This window comes from Scyliorhinus canicula, chromosome 9 (genome assembly GCF_902713615.1).
Source record: "Scyliorhinus canicula chromosome 9, sScyCan1.1, whole genome shotgun sequence".
Classification (NCBI taxonomy): domain Eukaryota; kingdom Metazoa; phylum Chordata; class Chondrichthyes; order Carcharhiniformes; family Scyliorhinidae; genus Scyliorhinus; species Scyliorhinus canicula.
Window position 1 is genome coordinate 6,303,000 of NC_052154.1, and position 13,530 is coordinate 6,316,529.

The following is a 13,530-nucleotide window of genomic DNA, read 5'->3' on the forward strand; positions in this document are numbered from 1 at the left end:
AAGCTAGTTTTTGAAAAAAACATGTTGGACTTTAACCTGGTGTTGTAAGACTTCTTACTGTGCTCACCCCAGTCCAACGCCGGCATCTCCACATCAGAGCTGGAAGATGTTAGAGATGAACAGCTTTATAACATATATACAGTTCAGGCAAGGGAAAAACAGGCAGCAGGAATAAAGAAAAAGGCAGAGGTTTTGGATAGGGTACTATTAATCCACAAGGTAAGGGGCAATATGGTCTCCTCTTGTCCTTACAAGGGTTAAATTCCTTGAGTTTCTTCCATCATGCAATAAACTCAAGCCCAATCTAGATCTTAACTCTTGGCTCCATGCCCTGAAAGAACCTTGCCTGGCAAAAATCAACCCATCTCAGATTTAATTTAGGAATTGAGATAGTGTCCACTGCCCCTTGTGGGCATTTCACTCCTCGACACCCTTGCATAAAGAAACATTTCCTAACTTCTCCGAAAGTGGCTTGTCTCTGGTTTTAAGGTTATGAACCCTTTCCTTGAACTCTCCTGCGAGTGGAAAAAGATTTCTCTCTTTCTGTCCGAACAGTTTCTTTTGAAATCCCCAAATCGCCGGACAATTGGCAAAATGATGTAACGGGTAAATGTGCATGCAAGACGATGTGGTAATGACGCAGGTCTAAAGGAGATGTAAATGGTTACAGGTGAATATAAGAGCAGGGGGGGGGGGGGGGGGGAGTGGTGGCTGGGGGAGGTGGGTTGGGGGGGGGCGGGTGGGGGGAATCATTGAAAATTCATTAAAGAGGTTGCCACGGCCTGAGAATGCGATGGGGAAAGGTGGGTAGGCCCCAAGGTATGGACCTGCCTGATGGTCAAATACCAACAAAGGAAACAAGCCCATACCTCATTCCTCGGTTCTGCGTCTCTTAGCATGAAACAAACATCTCGGCTTTCAAGTTGTCAATTGACCACCGGCCTCTATTCGCTTTTCGTGGGGACAAGTGCTCCAGATTTCCTTTACACTTTATGTGAAGAGCTGCTACCTGACATTTACTTGAACGGCCTGTCTGTAATCTTAAGGTTCTGCCCCATCATTTCTGACCCATTAGAAAAACTAATGTCTCTCTATCTTCTGGTCACCTCAAACCTCTCAATCCGATCAACCTTAAGTCTTATTTACTCAAGGGGAGATAAGGATTTTGCGACGTGCGGTTGGCAAATCACTGTCTCCAAACTCAATCTCTTTTCCATTGAGTCGTTGGTCAAAGAGTTAAAATTGGCCTGGGAGATTTCTCCCAAATGTATCAGTGTCAAAAAACAGGAAAAGGAGTAAAGTGGTCCTTGGGCCTAATAGGCTTTGAGAAATTGAACGCATTCATATTGTTTCAACACACAAACGATAATGGACAGGAAAAGAGTCAGCATTGTGCCCCAATAACTGTGATACCCCGTGTATCAGATCGACTCCCAATTCTGCTCCAAACTGTGCGCTCTCCGAGGAGAGGGAAAGCCGGAAAACAGTTAATTGCTGTTTCTTTCTCACAACCATTTCTTCAAAAACCCGAAAAACTGGGACAAATGTAGGGGCGGCACGGCGGCGCAGTGAGTTAGCACTGCTGCCTCACGGCGCCGAGGTCCCAGGTTCGGTTCCAGCTCTGGGTCACTGTCCGTGTGGAGTTGGCACATTCTCCCCGTGTCTGCGTGGGTTTCGCCCCCACAATCCAAAGATGCGCAGGGTAGGTGGATTGGCCACGCTAAATTGCCCCTTAATTGGAAAGAAATGAATTGGGTACTCCAAATTTATGTTTTAAAAAATTGGGACAAATGTAAGAGAAAATATTCTGAGTTGCTCGTGGCATGAAATTTCACTCTTAACGTTCTTTACTCCTTCACCTGCTCCCCTGCCACAATACTGCCCCCAGGATGCATGCAGGGAAATCTCCCCTGTCCAGATGTGGGGGCTTATTTGCTTGAGGGTGATAGACAGAAACACGGCACGTGGTAAACCACTCCCCCCTCCCCTCCACCCCCACCCTTGCTGTCTCTCCTTGAAGATACTCTCTCAGTGGTGATTGTGTTGGCCTGAGAAGGGCAGGTTCTCGCCTCCTCTGAAAGACAGCACCTCGCACAGTGCGGAGTGGCCTCAGTTACAGCGCTGCTGTAAGTGTGCCCAAAGTCTTTGGAGTGGGACTCGAATTCCTAACCTTGTGACACAGAGAAGAGGGCGCTGCCTGCAGAGCCACAGCTGACACCTGCACCTGTGCCGCTGCACATCCGCACCACCCCCTATCAGCCCATCACCCCTGCTCTTTCTCATCAATATTTTCCCACTAACTCCTTCTTAAATGTCACGATGTGCTTGACTTGTACAGGTGGTCTCGGATTTTATATTCTGACAATCCTCTGCTGGGAAGGAAAAGGATTCTGCCTTCACACTTTCAGTGCTGATGCTGCTTATGAAACTGTTTAATGGCTCATTTAAAACAGTGAGAGGTGGAATCCTGGATATAATGTGTGTTAACTATTCACACACTTGTGTTCCACACTATAGTTTGAAGAGTTTCTCTGAATCTCTTTGGTGGGAGAAAACACAAAGGGCCCTGTTCTTTGGTGTGTGTGTGTATGTGTGTGTGTGTGGGGGGGGTTATGATTTGTCACCAACCCCTCCCTGTTCTGTTGGAGGCAGGCAATGTGCAGATTTTGTACTCCCAGCTCATTACCATGGTGGCAGTATGGGGTCCGAGTGCTTTCCTTGCTGTTGATTGGTGTCTGCGCTAAGCATGGGATTGATCAGTAATGTGCTGAGAACATGTGGCACAGCAAGTCTGCACTTCTTAAAGGCAGGCTATCTACCCTTCCCCCACCCCCACCCCCCCACCCCTTTGAGGGAAGCCACATTAAATATTGTTGCTGGATTTTGGAACATGGAAACTTAATAATAATCGCTTATTGTCACAAGTAGGTTTCAATGAAGTTACTGTTAAAAGCCCCTAGTCGCCACATTCCTGCGCCTGTTCGGGGAGGCTGGTACGGGAATTGAACCCGCGCTGCTGCCATGTTCTGCATTACAAGCCAGCTATTTAGCCCACTGTACTAAACCAGCCCCTTTAAGGCCAGGACAGTGGGAGGGTGATGAGTGTGATGGTGGAGGTCTTTACCTGTGGAGGTGAACTGGATGAGTAATGCCGAGAACAAAGAAGAACAAAGAAAAGTACAGCACAGGAACAGGCCCTTCGGCCTTCCAAGCCTCCGCTGACCATGTTGCCCATCTAAACTAAAATCTTCTACAATTCCGGGTTCTGTATCCCTCTATTCTGGTCATATTCATGTATTTGTCAAGACGCCCCTTAAACGTCACTATCGTCCCTGCTTCCACCATCTCTTCTGGCAGCCAGTTCCAGGCACCCACTACACTGTGTAAAAAACTTCCCTCGCACATCTCCTCTAAACTTTGCCCATCGCACCTTAAACCTATGCCCCTTAGTAATTGACCCCTCTACCCTGGGAAAAAACTTCTGACTATCCACTCTGTCCATGCTCCTCATAATCTTGTAGACTTCTATCAGGTCGCCCCTCAACCTCTGTCGCTCCAGTGAGAATAAACCAAATTTCTCCAACCTCTCCTCATAGCTAATGCCCTCCATACCAGGCAACATCCTGGTAAACCTCTTCTGTACCCTCTCTAAAGCCTCCACATCCTTCTGGTAGTGTGGCGACCAGAATTGAACACTATATTCCAAGTGTGCCCTAACTAAGGTTCTATACAGCTGCAACATGACTTGCCAATTTTTATACTCAATGCCCCAGCCAATGAAGGTAAGCATGTCGTATGCCTTCTTGACTACCTTCTCCACGTGTGTTGCCGCTTTCAGTGACTTGTGGACCTGTACACACAGATCCCTCTGCCTGCCAATATTCTGAAGGGTTCTACCATTCACTGTATCTTTCCCACCTGTATTAGACCTTCCAAAATGCATTCCCTCACTTTTATCCGGATTAATCTGCCATCTCTCTGCCCAAGCCTCCATTGGATCTACATCCTGCTGTATCCTCTGACGGTCCTCATCTGTTCCTCAGGGGGCAGGAAACCTCAAAGATTACCCTCAGCAGGGATCGAGAGCAGGTTGTCACAGAGGTCAATACCTGGATTCCACTCGCAAAGGTCTGCCGCAGGGACATAAGAAGTCGATTAACTTCACGAAGGTGGTCAAGGTCACTGAATACATTTTCAGACTACATCACTTACCCACCGCAACACCAGCCCTTCATGCTACCCAATGCACTCCACCCCCAGCACTCACCCAGCAGCACTCCCTAACAGTCAGGGCTCAGGCCTCACATCTCGATACTCCACCTCACCCTCGCACACTGAGTAATGTTGCCATCCACTACCCACTGCCTTCATAATACTCCAGCCAGTCAGCTATGGAAGAAACACGGTAGCCTCACGGTAGCATGGTGGGGGGCCTCACGGTAGCATGGTGGTTAGCATCAATGCTTCACAGCTCCAGGGTCCCAGGTTCGATTCCCGGCTGGGTCACTGTCTGTGTGGAGTCTGCACGTCCTCCCCGTGTGTGCGTGGGTTTCCTCCGGGTGCTCCGGTTTCCTCCCACAGTCCAAAGATGTGCGGGTTAGGTGGATTGGCCATGCTAAATTGCCCATAGTGTAAGGTTAATGGGTTACGGGTATACGGGTTACGTGGGTTTAAGTAGGGCGATCATTGCTCGGCACAACATCGAGGGCCGAAGGGCCTGTTCTGTGCTGTACTGTTCTATGTTATTTCTAACACACTTCTGCACAATCATTTTGCCTCCATTCTTGCAGGACAGTGTGGTACATAATAGAACTGTTGGGGGATAAGGGCACATGCATCCCTTGAACCCCATAGAGGTAAAGGCTCTTAGAATAATCAAGCTGCCTAACATGTCATCTGGCATTGTCAGGTACAATGGTTTGATCGATCTGTGTTTGATTACATTAGTCCAGAATCAGATCTTTGTAACTATACTTCTATACTCAAGTGCTTAAATCTGTGGGCGGAGCTGGAGAGTTAATTATACTGAAGAACTTCTGGAGAGCAAGAATCTGGATTCTGGACAGAGAACGTGGGCAGAATTTTCTATTTTTAGCAGGCATCTCATGTGCCTCCTGAGAAAGTGGCAAGACACAAGCGCTAACTCTTAGGAGGGAGTACCACTGTATATCTTCTATCCATTCAGAGGACGACAGTGGACCTTCCTCGGACTGAACACCCTGGGATTTGATGCCACGCCTACCTAGGTCTGCTAGCCAATCAGATGCCCAGCATGGAGGAGGGTGCTGCCGATACCAGGGATTGGAGCTTCCAGCCATCCCATTTTCCCCCTCGATGCTCCATTCTCTCCCCGACCGGGAATCCCAATCCCGTCATTGGGCAATGAGAATCCACCCCTCAGTAAATTTTGGGCGGGAGAACCTGGTTGTTCCGCTGAGATTCCCATCGCAATCCACCCACACTTCGCCATTTTTGTGGGAGATTCTCACTTCAATTATCCCCCACTTAGATTGTTTTCTGGAATGGGGACCTAAAGACATTATTAAGTGCCAGGACGCTGCCCTGCCCTGTCTCTGACCACCTGGAGGCTCCAATGGCCTCCAGATCCACCAGCCTGGCCATCGTGTCTGATTTCAGTTTTTGGAAACCAGTGTTGTGATTGGCGCCAGCCTCTCACTGGGGGGGGGGGGGGGGTTAGAACTGCGCCCCTCGTCCCATAAGGAGACGTCAATGCAGGTGATCAAAAACCTGGTCGAAGAGGTGGATTTTAATGAGAGTCTTAAAAGAAGGAAGGAGCGAGTGAAGGAAGGAAGTCCAGAGCATTGGGGCAGACAGCAGGCAGTGCGGCCGCCAATGGAGCAGCAAATAAAATCGGGAATGCTCAAAGAATCAGAATTGGAGAAATGCAGAGATCTCGGAAGGTTGTAGGGTTAGAGGAGGTTGGAGGGATTGGGAGGGGTGAGGCCCGTGGGGGGATTTGAAAACAAGGGTGAGAATTTTAAGTTAGAGATATTGCTTAGTGGGGAGCCAAAGTAGGTCAACGAGCAGAGGGATAATGAGTGAATAGACTTAGTGCATGTTAGTAGGAGCAGGCATTTGGATGACCTAAAGCTTCAAGAAGGTGGAAGATGGTTGGCCAGCCAGGACATTGCAATAATTGCCGGACATTGCATTGGGCAGCACGGTTGCACAGTAGTTAGCACTGCGGCTTCACAGCGCCAGGGTCCCAGCTTCGATTCCCGGCTGGGTCACTGTGTGTGTGCGGAGTCTGCACATTCTCCCCGTGTCTGTGTGGGTTTCTTCCGGGTGCTCCGGTTTCCTCCCACAGTCCAAGGACGTGCAGGTTAGGTGGATTGGCCATGATAAATTGCTCTTAGCGACCAAAAAAGGTTAGGAGGTGTTATTGTGTTACAGGGATAGGGTGGAAGTGAGGGCTGAAGTGGGTCGGTGCAGACTCGGAACCCCCTCCCCGCCACCACACGCCGTCCCCGGACCTTTCAAAGTCGAGGTCTCGCTGGCTCAGAGCATGTTAGAACGGCGCCGGCGTAACTCGGGTTTTTTGCTACGGCTGCTCGGCCCATCCAGGGCACAGAATCGAGCGGGGGGGGGCTCCGTAGAGCGGCCCCCGACTGGCGACACACCGACCACCCCGGCGCCAATAGCGCCGATTCTCCATTCTGCATGGCGAGAATCTGCCCATGGCAGGGGGTCGGAGAATCTGCCCATGGACTTTGCGTCCTTATTTACATTGGCATAACTGACAAAATCGCACCTCAAGAAATCATATTTATGCTGCTCTGTTTCCGTGGTACGTTTCTTCTTTGTCAGCTGTTCACCAGAGGCCCTGGAGCTCTGTACAGAGCTAACACTACTACTGCTCTGTTCTGCTGTGGATTCTCCTTGGCAGCTCTCTCCAGCAGATTTAGATGTGAAATCCTGACCAGTAGGTACACTGCTTATGTGTCTCTGACTGTCTCTTACTTGTAAGAAAATGATTCGTCTTCACAGTCCTCTTGCCCTGTTTGATAGCAGCTACTGTTCTCAATGACAGTGGCAGCAGCGGCTGTTGGGACCTTCGCCCGCGATCGGGACCACTGCGGGAACGTTGCGACCGATCTCCTCGCCGTCCGTGACCCACCCGCGGGTCGGAACCGTACTTTGAGAAACCCTGCCTTAGAAACACCAAAAAAACCTCTCAAAAAACCTGAGGCCAGGAAAAAGGATGATTTAGCAACATCGAAAACAGTCGTATCCCCTTCGGCCCCGTGAGTGAATTCCACTATTCAATTTAGATCATGGTTGATTTGTATTTCAACTCCCATTTACCTGGGTTCACCCCGTGTCTCTTGCGATCCTTATCGTTATCACACAAGGATTGAGTGATTTTGAAAGCTCCAATTGTCTCTTCGGGTCCAACCTGTTGTGGGAGGGAGCTCTAGGTTTCGACTAGGCCTTTTGTGATTCCCTGTCCAGAGCAAACACATTCTCCATAAACACCTTAGAACATAGAATATAGAACATTACAGCGCAGTACGGGCACTTCGGCCCTTGATGTTGCGCCGACCTGTGAAACCATCTGAAGCCTATCTGACCTACACTATTCCATTTTCATCCATATGTCTATCCAGTGACCACTTAAATGCCCTTAAAGTTGGCGAGTCTACTACTGTTGCAGGCAGGGCGTTCCACACCCCTACTACTCTCTGAGTAAAGAAACTGTCTCTTACATCTGTCCTATATCTACCACCCCTCAATTTAAAGCTATGTCCCCTCATGTTGGTCATCACCATCCGAGGAAAAAGACTCTCACTGTCCACCCTATCTAACTCTCTGACTATCTTATATGTCTCTATTAAGTCACCTCTCAGCCTTCTCCTCTCTAACGAAAACAACCTCAAGCCCCTGAGCCTTTCCTCGTAAGACCTTCCCTCCATACCAGGCAACATCCTAGTAAATCTCCTCTGAACCCTTTCCAAAGCTTCCACGTCCTTCCTATAATGGGGTGACCAGAACTGCACGCAGTACTCCAGGAGCGGCCACACCAGAGTTATGTACAGCTGCAGCATGACCTTGTGGCTCCGAAACTCAATCCCCCTACTGATAAAGGCTAGCACACCATATGCCTTCTTAACAGCCCTATTAACCTGGGTGGCAACTTTCAGGGATTTATGTACCTGGATGCCGAGATAGAATCCTTTTTAACAGTTTAAACACCTCAGCCTTAAATCCTTTAAATTCAAGGGATCTGAAGCCAAGTTTACTTAACCTTCCTTGTAAGTTAACTCTCTAAGCCCTGGTACAAGTGCTGGGGTGCAGTGGTCTACGGTATTGACGCTGAGTAATTGCGAAGCACAGAGTAATGCTCTGTGGACCCGGGTTTGAATCGCACCATGGCAGATGGTGAGGTTTGAATTCAATTAAAAGAAAATCTGGAATTAAGAGTCAAATGATGAGCATGTAACATTGTCGCCAAAACCCATCTGGTACACCAACGTCCTTGAGGGAAGGGAAATCTGTTGCCCCTAATTGTGAGTCCGGACCCACAGCAATGTGTCTGATCCTCGCTTGGCCTTCAGGGATGGGAAATAAATGCCGGCCCAGCCAGCGACGCCCACATCCCCCTGGACGAATAAAAAAATGCAGTGATGGTGAATCTGTGTTGTGCCCCTTCACTAAGGCCAACATATCCTGCATTGACGGGCAGTGCCCAGAAATGGATGCAGCAGGGCCAGCATTTCCGCCGCTGAGGGATAATGAAACAGAACAAGGAAAGGAAAGGCTGAGAAAAGTGGACAGGGGTTGAGGATTATAATAGATTAAACACACTTGATGTTGCTCTGTGGCGCTGTGTTGATGCAACTTGCCTCTTTTGGCAAGAGGTAATGCCATAGGGAAAGAGTTGCCAATTGAATCCTCACTTAAACTTTGTTGACAGGTCTGGATGCCAGAACTGTTTGGCGGCACGGGTGGCGCAGTGGTTAGCATTGCTGCCCACGGCGCTGAGGACCCAGGTTTGATCCTGGGCCCGGGTCACTGTCCATGTGGAGTTTGCACATTCTCCCCGTGTCTGCGTGGGTTTCACCCCCACAACCCAAAGTTGTGCAGGGTAGGTGGATTGGTCACGCTAAATTGCCTCTTAATTGGAAAAAATAATTGGGTACTCTAAATTCTGGTGCAGCATGGTGCCATAGTGGTTAGCACTGCTGCCTCACAGCACCAGGGGCCGGGTTCACATCCGGCCTCGGGGCGACTGAGTGGAGTTTTCACGTTCTCCCCGTGTCTGCGTGGGTTTCCTCCGGGTGCTCCGGTTTCCTCCCCACAGTGCACAGATGTGCAGGTTAGGTGGCTTGACATGCTAAATTGCCACTTAGTGTCCAAAAGGTTAGGTGGGGCAACTGGGTTATGGGGATAGGGTGGAGGTGTGGGCCTAGGTAAGGTGTTCTTTCCAAGGATCGGTGCAGACTCGATGGACCGAACGGCCTCCTTCAGCACTGTAAGGATTCTATGATTCTATCAATTGGGAAGCAAATTCTTTATGGTGTTAACAATAAACAATCTGGGGTAGCATAGTCAGGTGGTAAAGAAAGCAATCTGCATAGCAGAAAAAGGGGAAAAGGACAAATTGGGAAGAACTTTAGATATTGGGAATCTTGAATGAGATTAATAATAAAAGAGAGAGCAACATTTTAGCTTTGTCCAGAAGATATCGGGCGGAATTCTGCCAAAAATGATGGTCGGCGGGATTTTATGCCTCCCAGTCTTGTGATTCCCTGCGGCGGGAGATGGCCCGCTATTTTCTGGCGGTGGGAATCTCTGCTCCCGCCGATGCCATTGGGATTCCGCACCCCACTCTGCCGGGAAACCAACGGGCGGGGCTCAGCTGCCAGCGGGACCAGGGAATCCCGCCGCCAACAAATTCAGGCCAGGGAATTCCGGACGAAACATCATTTCGGGTGGGAAAGTCAGTACGAATCCCGCAGGCTGTTCTGGTGCGATTCCCATTACAGCTGTCCCACACTTAGTTATCCCCTCTGGAGCCTGGGGTGAAACCCGCCAAGAAAGTGATGTGTGGTTCGGAAGCCCGGCCCCGGCCTCCTACAGATCGGGCCGGTCTCAAAGTAATTTACAGGCTAACCACGCACCTCCCCCCCCCCCCCCCCCCCCCCCACCCCGCCCACCCCCCCCCCACCCCAAAGATCTCTGGCACTGTGGAAAGATGGTCCTCCCAAAAGATCTTTCTTCAGACACCACCCCCTTCCAACCAGCATCAGGCCACCTTTCCCCCAATCGTCAGCACCAGCTCTCCCCCCACCCCACCTCCAGTGAGAGAGACACTCCCATGGGTCGCCAAATATCCCTTCATGCCTCCCCTTCATGCCCCTGATGAACTCCCTCCTTCCCCCTCCTTTCATGGCGCTCTCCCTCAATTACTCCCCGAGCATGGCGCCCCTCAAAACCCCCCCGCTTTGCTGGCCGTGCCCATTACAGGTCCCACCCCTTGTCCGTGCCCCTCGACACCTTGCAGTGCCAACCTGGTGTCCTGGCAGGGTTCTAGGGCACTACGCTACCCTATCTCCGACCACCCAGGGGTAAATAGCTTCCAATGTCTGGTCTTAGTTGACGGAGACCAGTAGTGATTCCCGCCAGGCCCACGAAGCGCTGGCGGGACGGAGAGTTCCGGAAGCCGGACACTCCAGTTGGAAATGGGGCGAGCATATATCAACGCTTACTTTAATATGTTCATCTGGTTTGTGCCCAGTGAGTTGTGCGTGAAGCCCAATTTGACGGAGAATCGTTCCCATCATTTCTGAAAAATCTCTGGCTCTTAAAAGGGGTCCCTGGTGGTAAAAACACCTCTTTAAAAGGATTCCTAATGTTGACTCTTTCCAAACAGGTGCTTATAGTGGGCAGCTCTCCTTATAATGGGTTGTTGGGTGAGCCTTTAAAAGGGACCCAGACGGTGAGACTCTATTGGGTGAGTTAGCGGGCGGGTTGTCAGTGTATACTGATCAGTAATCCCTCATGTGTCTTGTTTCCCATTGCAGCTCCACACGGACCTGGACAGTGGAGGAGGGAAGATCAGGTACATCCTCTCGGGTGAGGGGGCCGGAACTATTTTTGTTATCGATGAGAAAACAGGGAACATCCACGCAACGAAGACGCTGGACCGGGAGGAGCGCGCTGAGTACACTTTGATGGCCCAAGCTGTCGACCGGCTGACAAACAAGCCTCTGGAGCCTCCCTCTGAGTTCATTGTGAAAGTCCAGGATATTAATGACAACCCTCCTGAGTTCTTGACTGGGCCTCACCACGCCATGGTCCCCGAGATGTCTAATGTGGGTAGGTGCCATCGCCTCCACCAAACATTACGCTGCAAAGTTGTTCTTGTTCAGTATGATGTGGGCTATCATACATATGTATGGCTCATTGTTACCATGTATTCATAGCCATTCACCGGTCCATCCTTTCTCATCTGTACTTATTCATTATTGCACTCATTCATAAAGGCACTTAGTCCAAGGCTCATCTTTCTATCCTCAATCGACAGTCATTCAATATCGTTCTCCGATACCTAATCATTTATTCATTGCTATACGCATTTGTTAGTACGTTTATTCATTCCACTTTTCCTTCATCTACTCATTCATTCCTGTACTTATCTATTGCTATGCTTATTTGGTGCTGTACTCCTTTGTTAAGTTACTTATTTATTACTGCACTCAATCTTATTCTCACAATCTATTTACTCGTCAATAATACTGATCCAGCTTCCAGAATTGGCTCAGCTGAAATTTCTTCCCGACTAAATACTGGGAAGGTTGAAGCCTTGGCCTTCAGTCCTGCCGCAAGCTCGCCTTCCCAACCACCGATTCCAGCCCTCGCTCGGCATTTATGTGACACTGTTCGCAGGCCTTGGTATTCCATTCAACCCGTAGCTGTGCTCCCAACCCCATTTGATTTCCATCACCAAGGTTGTACACTCTCACTTTGGGGGCATGGGTTTAAGTGCGAGGGGCAAGGTTTAGAGGAGATTTACAAGGCAAGTTTTTTTACACAGAGGGTAGTGGGTGCCTGGAACTCGCTGCCAGAGGAGGTGGTGGAAGCAGGGACGATAGTGACATTCAAGGGGCATCTTGACAAATACATGAATAGGATGGGAATAGAGGGATACCGACCCAGGAAGTGTAGAAGATTGTAGTTTAGTCGGGCAGCAAGGTCGGCACGGGCTTGGATGGCCGAAGGGCCTGTTCCTGTGCTGTACTTTACTTTGTTCATTGTTCTGCAATATTGCCTGTGTCCACCACATTTGCCTCAGATCATCTGATGCTGAAACTATCATCCATGCCTTTATGGCATGGTGGTACAGTGGTTAGCACTGCTGCCTCACAGCGCCAGGGACCCGGGTTAGATTCTGAGCTTTAGAGTCTGCACGTTCTCCCGTGTCTGCGTGGGATTCCTCCGGGTGCTCCACATCCCTCCCACAGTCCAAAGATGCGCAGGTTAGGTCGATTGGCCATGCTAAATTGCCCCTTTGTGTCCCAAGGTTAGGTGGGGTTACGAGGATAGAGCGGGGGAATGGGCCTTGGTAGGGTGATCTTTCGGAGGGTTGCTGCAGATTCGATAGGCTGAATGGTCTCCTTCTGCATCATAGACATTCTATGATTCTGTGGTACATCCAGTGATGGATATTTCTGTGTTGGGTCTCTGCACATATGCAAAGGCTGAATTAGACAGAGTTTAAATCTACCACGAAGTCAAGGGCGTGGGGCAACAATTGTCATGATCAAATCAGCCATGATCTTATTGAATGGTGGAGGACTCTCGAAGGGCCGAATGGCCTCCGCCAGTTCCTATATCTTGTTTGTATATTCTGCCATGGCTTTGGATCTTGCACTAATTGTAAACTTCAGCTACTCCAAACCTTTTCTGTCATTATCCAAACTTGCACCGGGTCTTGTCCACACATCAGGGGCCTCACGGTAGCATGGTGGTTAGCATCAATGCTTCACAGCTCCAGGGTCCCAGGTTCGATTCCCGGCTGGGTCACTGTCTGTGTGGAGTCTGCACGTCCTCCCCGTGTGTGTGTGGGTTTCCTCCGGGTGCTCCGGTTTCCTCCCACAGTCCAAAGATGTGCGGGTTAGGTGGATTGGCCATGCTAAAATTGCCCGTAGTGTAAGGTTAATGGGGGGATTGTTGGGTTACGGGTATACGGGTTACGTGGGTTTAAGTAGGGTGATCATTGCTCGGCACAACATCGAGGGCCGAAGGGCCTGTTCTGTGCTGTACTGTTTTATGTTCTATGTTCTATCACCCCAATGTTCACTGGTCGACATAGATCCCAGTCCTGTAGCGACTATATTTCAACATTTGCATCCTTGCTTTGAAATCTCTCCATGGTGATGCCCCCTTACTTACTCTGTAAACTCCTCCATCCTCAACCTCCCTGACATCTTTGCGTTTCCTCTCAATCTGACTCCTCACAAATGGCTTGATTCCCCTCATTTCATTGGCGTCAGCACTGGTGGTAGG

At 49.7% G+C, this 13,530-nt stretch overlaps 1 protein-coding gene across 1 annotated transcript in view; it reads left to right on the forward strand.

The window, feature by feature from the left end:
• LOC119971087 (cadherin-11-like) overlaps positions 1 to 13,530 on the forward strand; it is a 209,250-nt gene that overhangs the window by 118,249 nt on the left and 77,471 nt on the right. Inside the window, 1 exon segment of the mRNA XM_038806239.1 lies at positions 11,046 to 11,340. Coding sequence (XP_038662167.1) covers positions 11,046 to 11,340 — 295 coding nt within the window.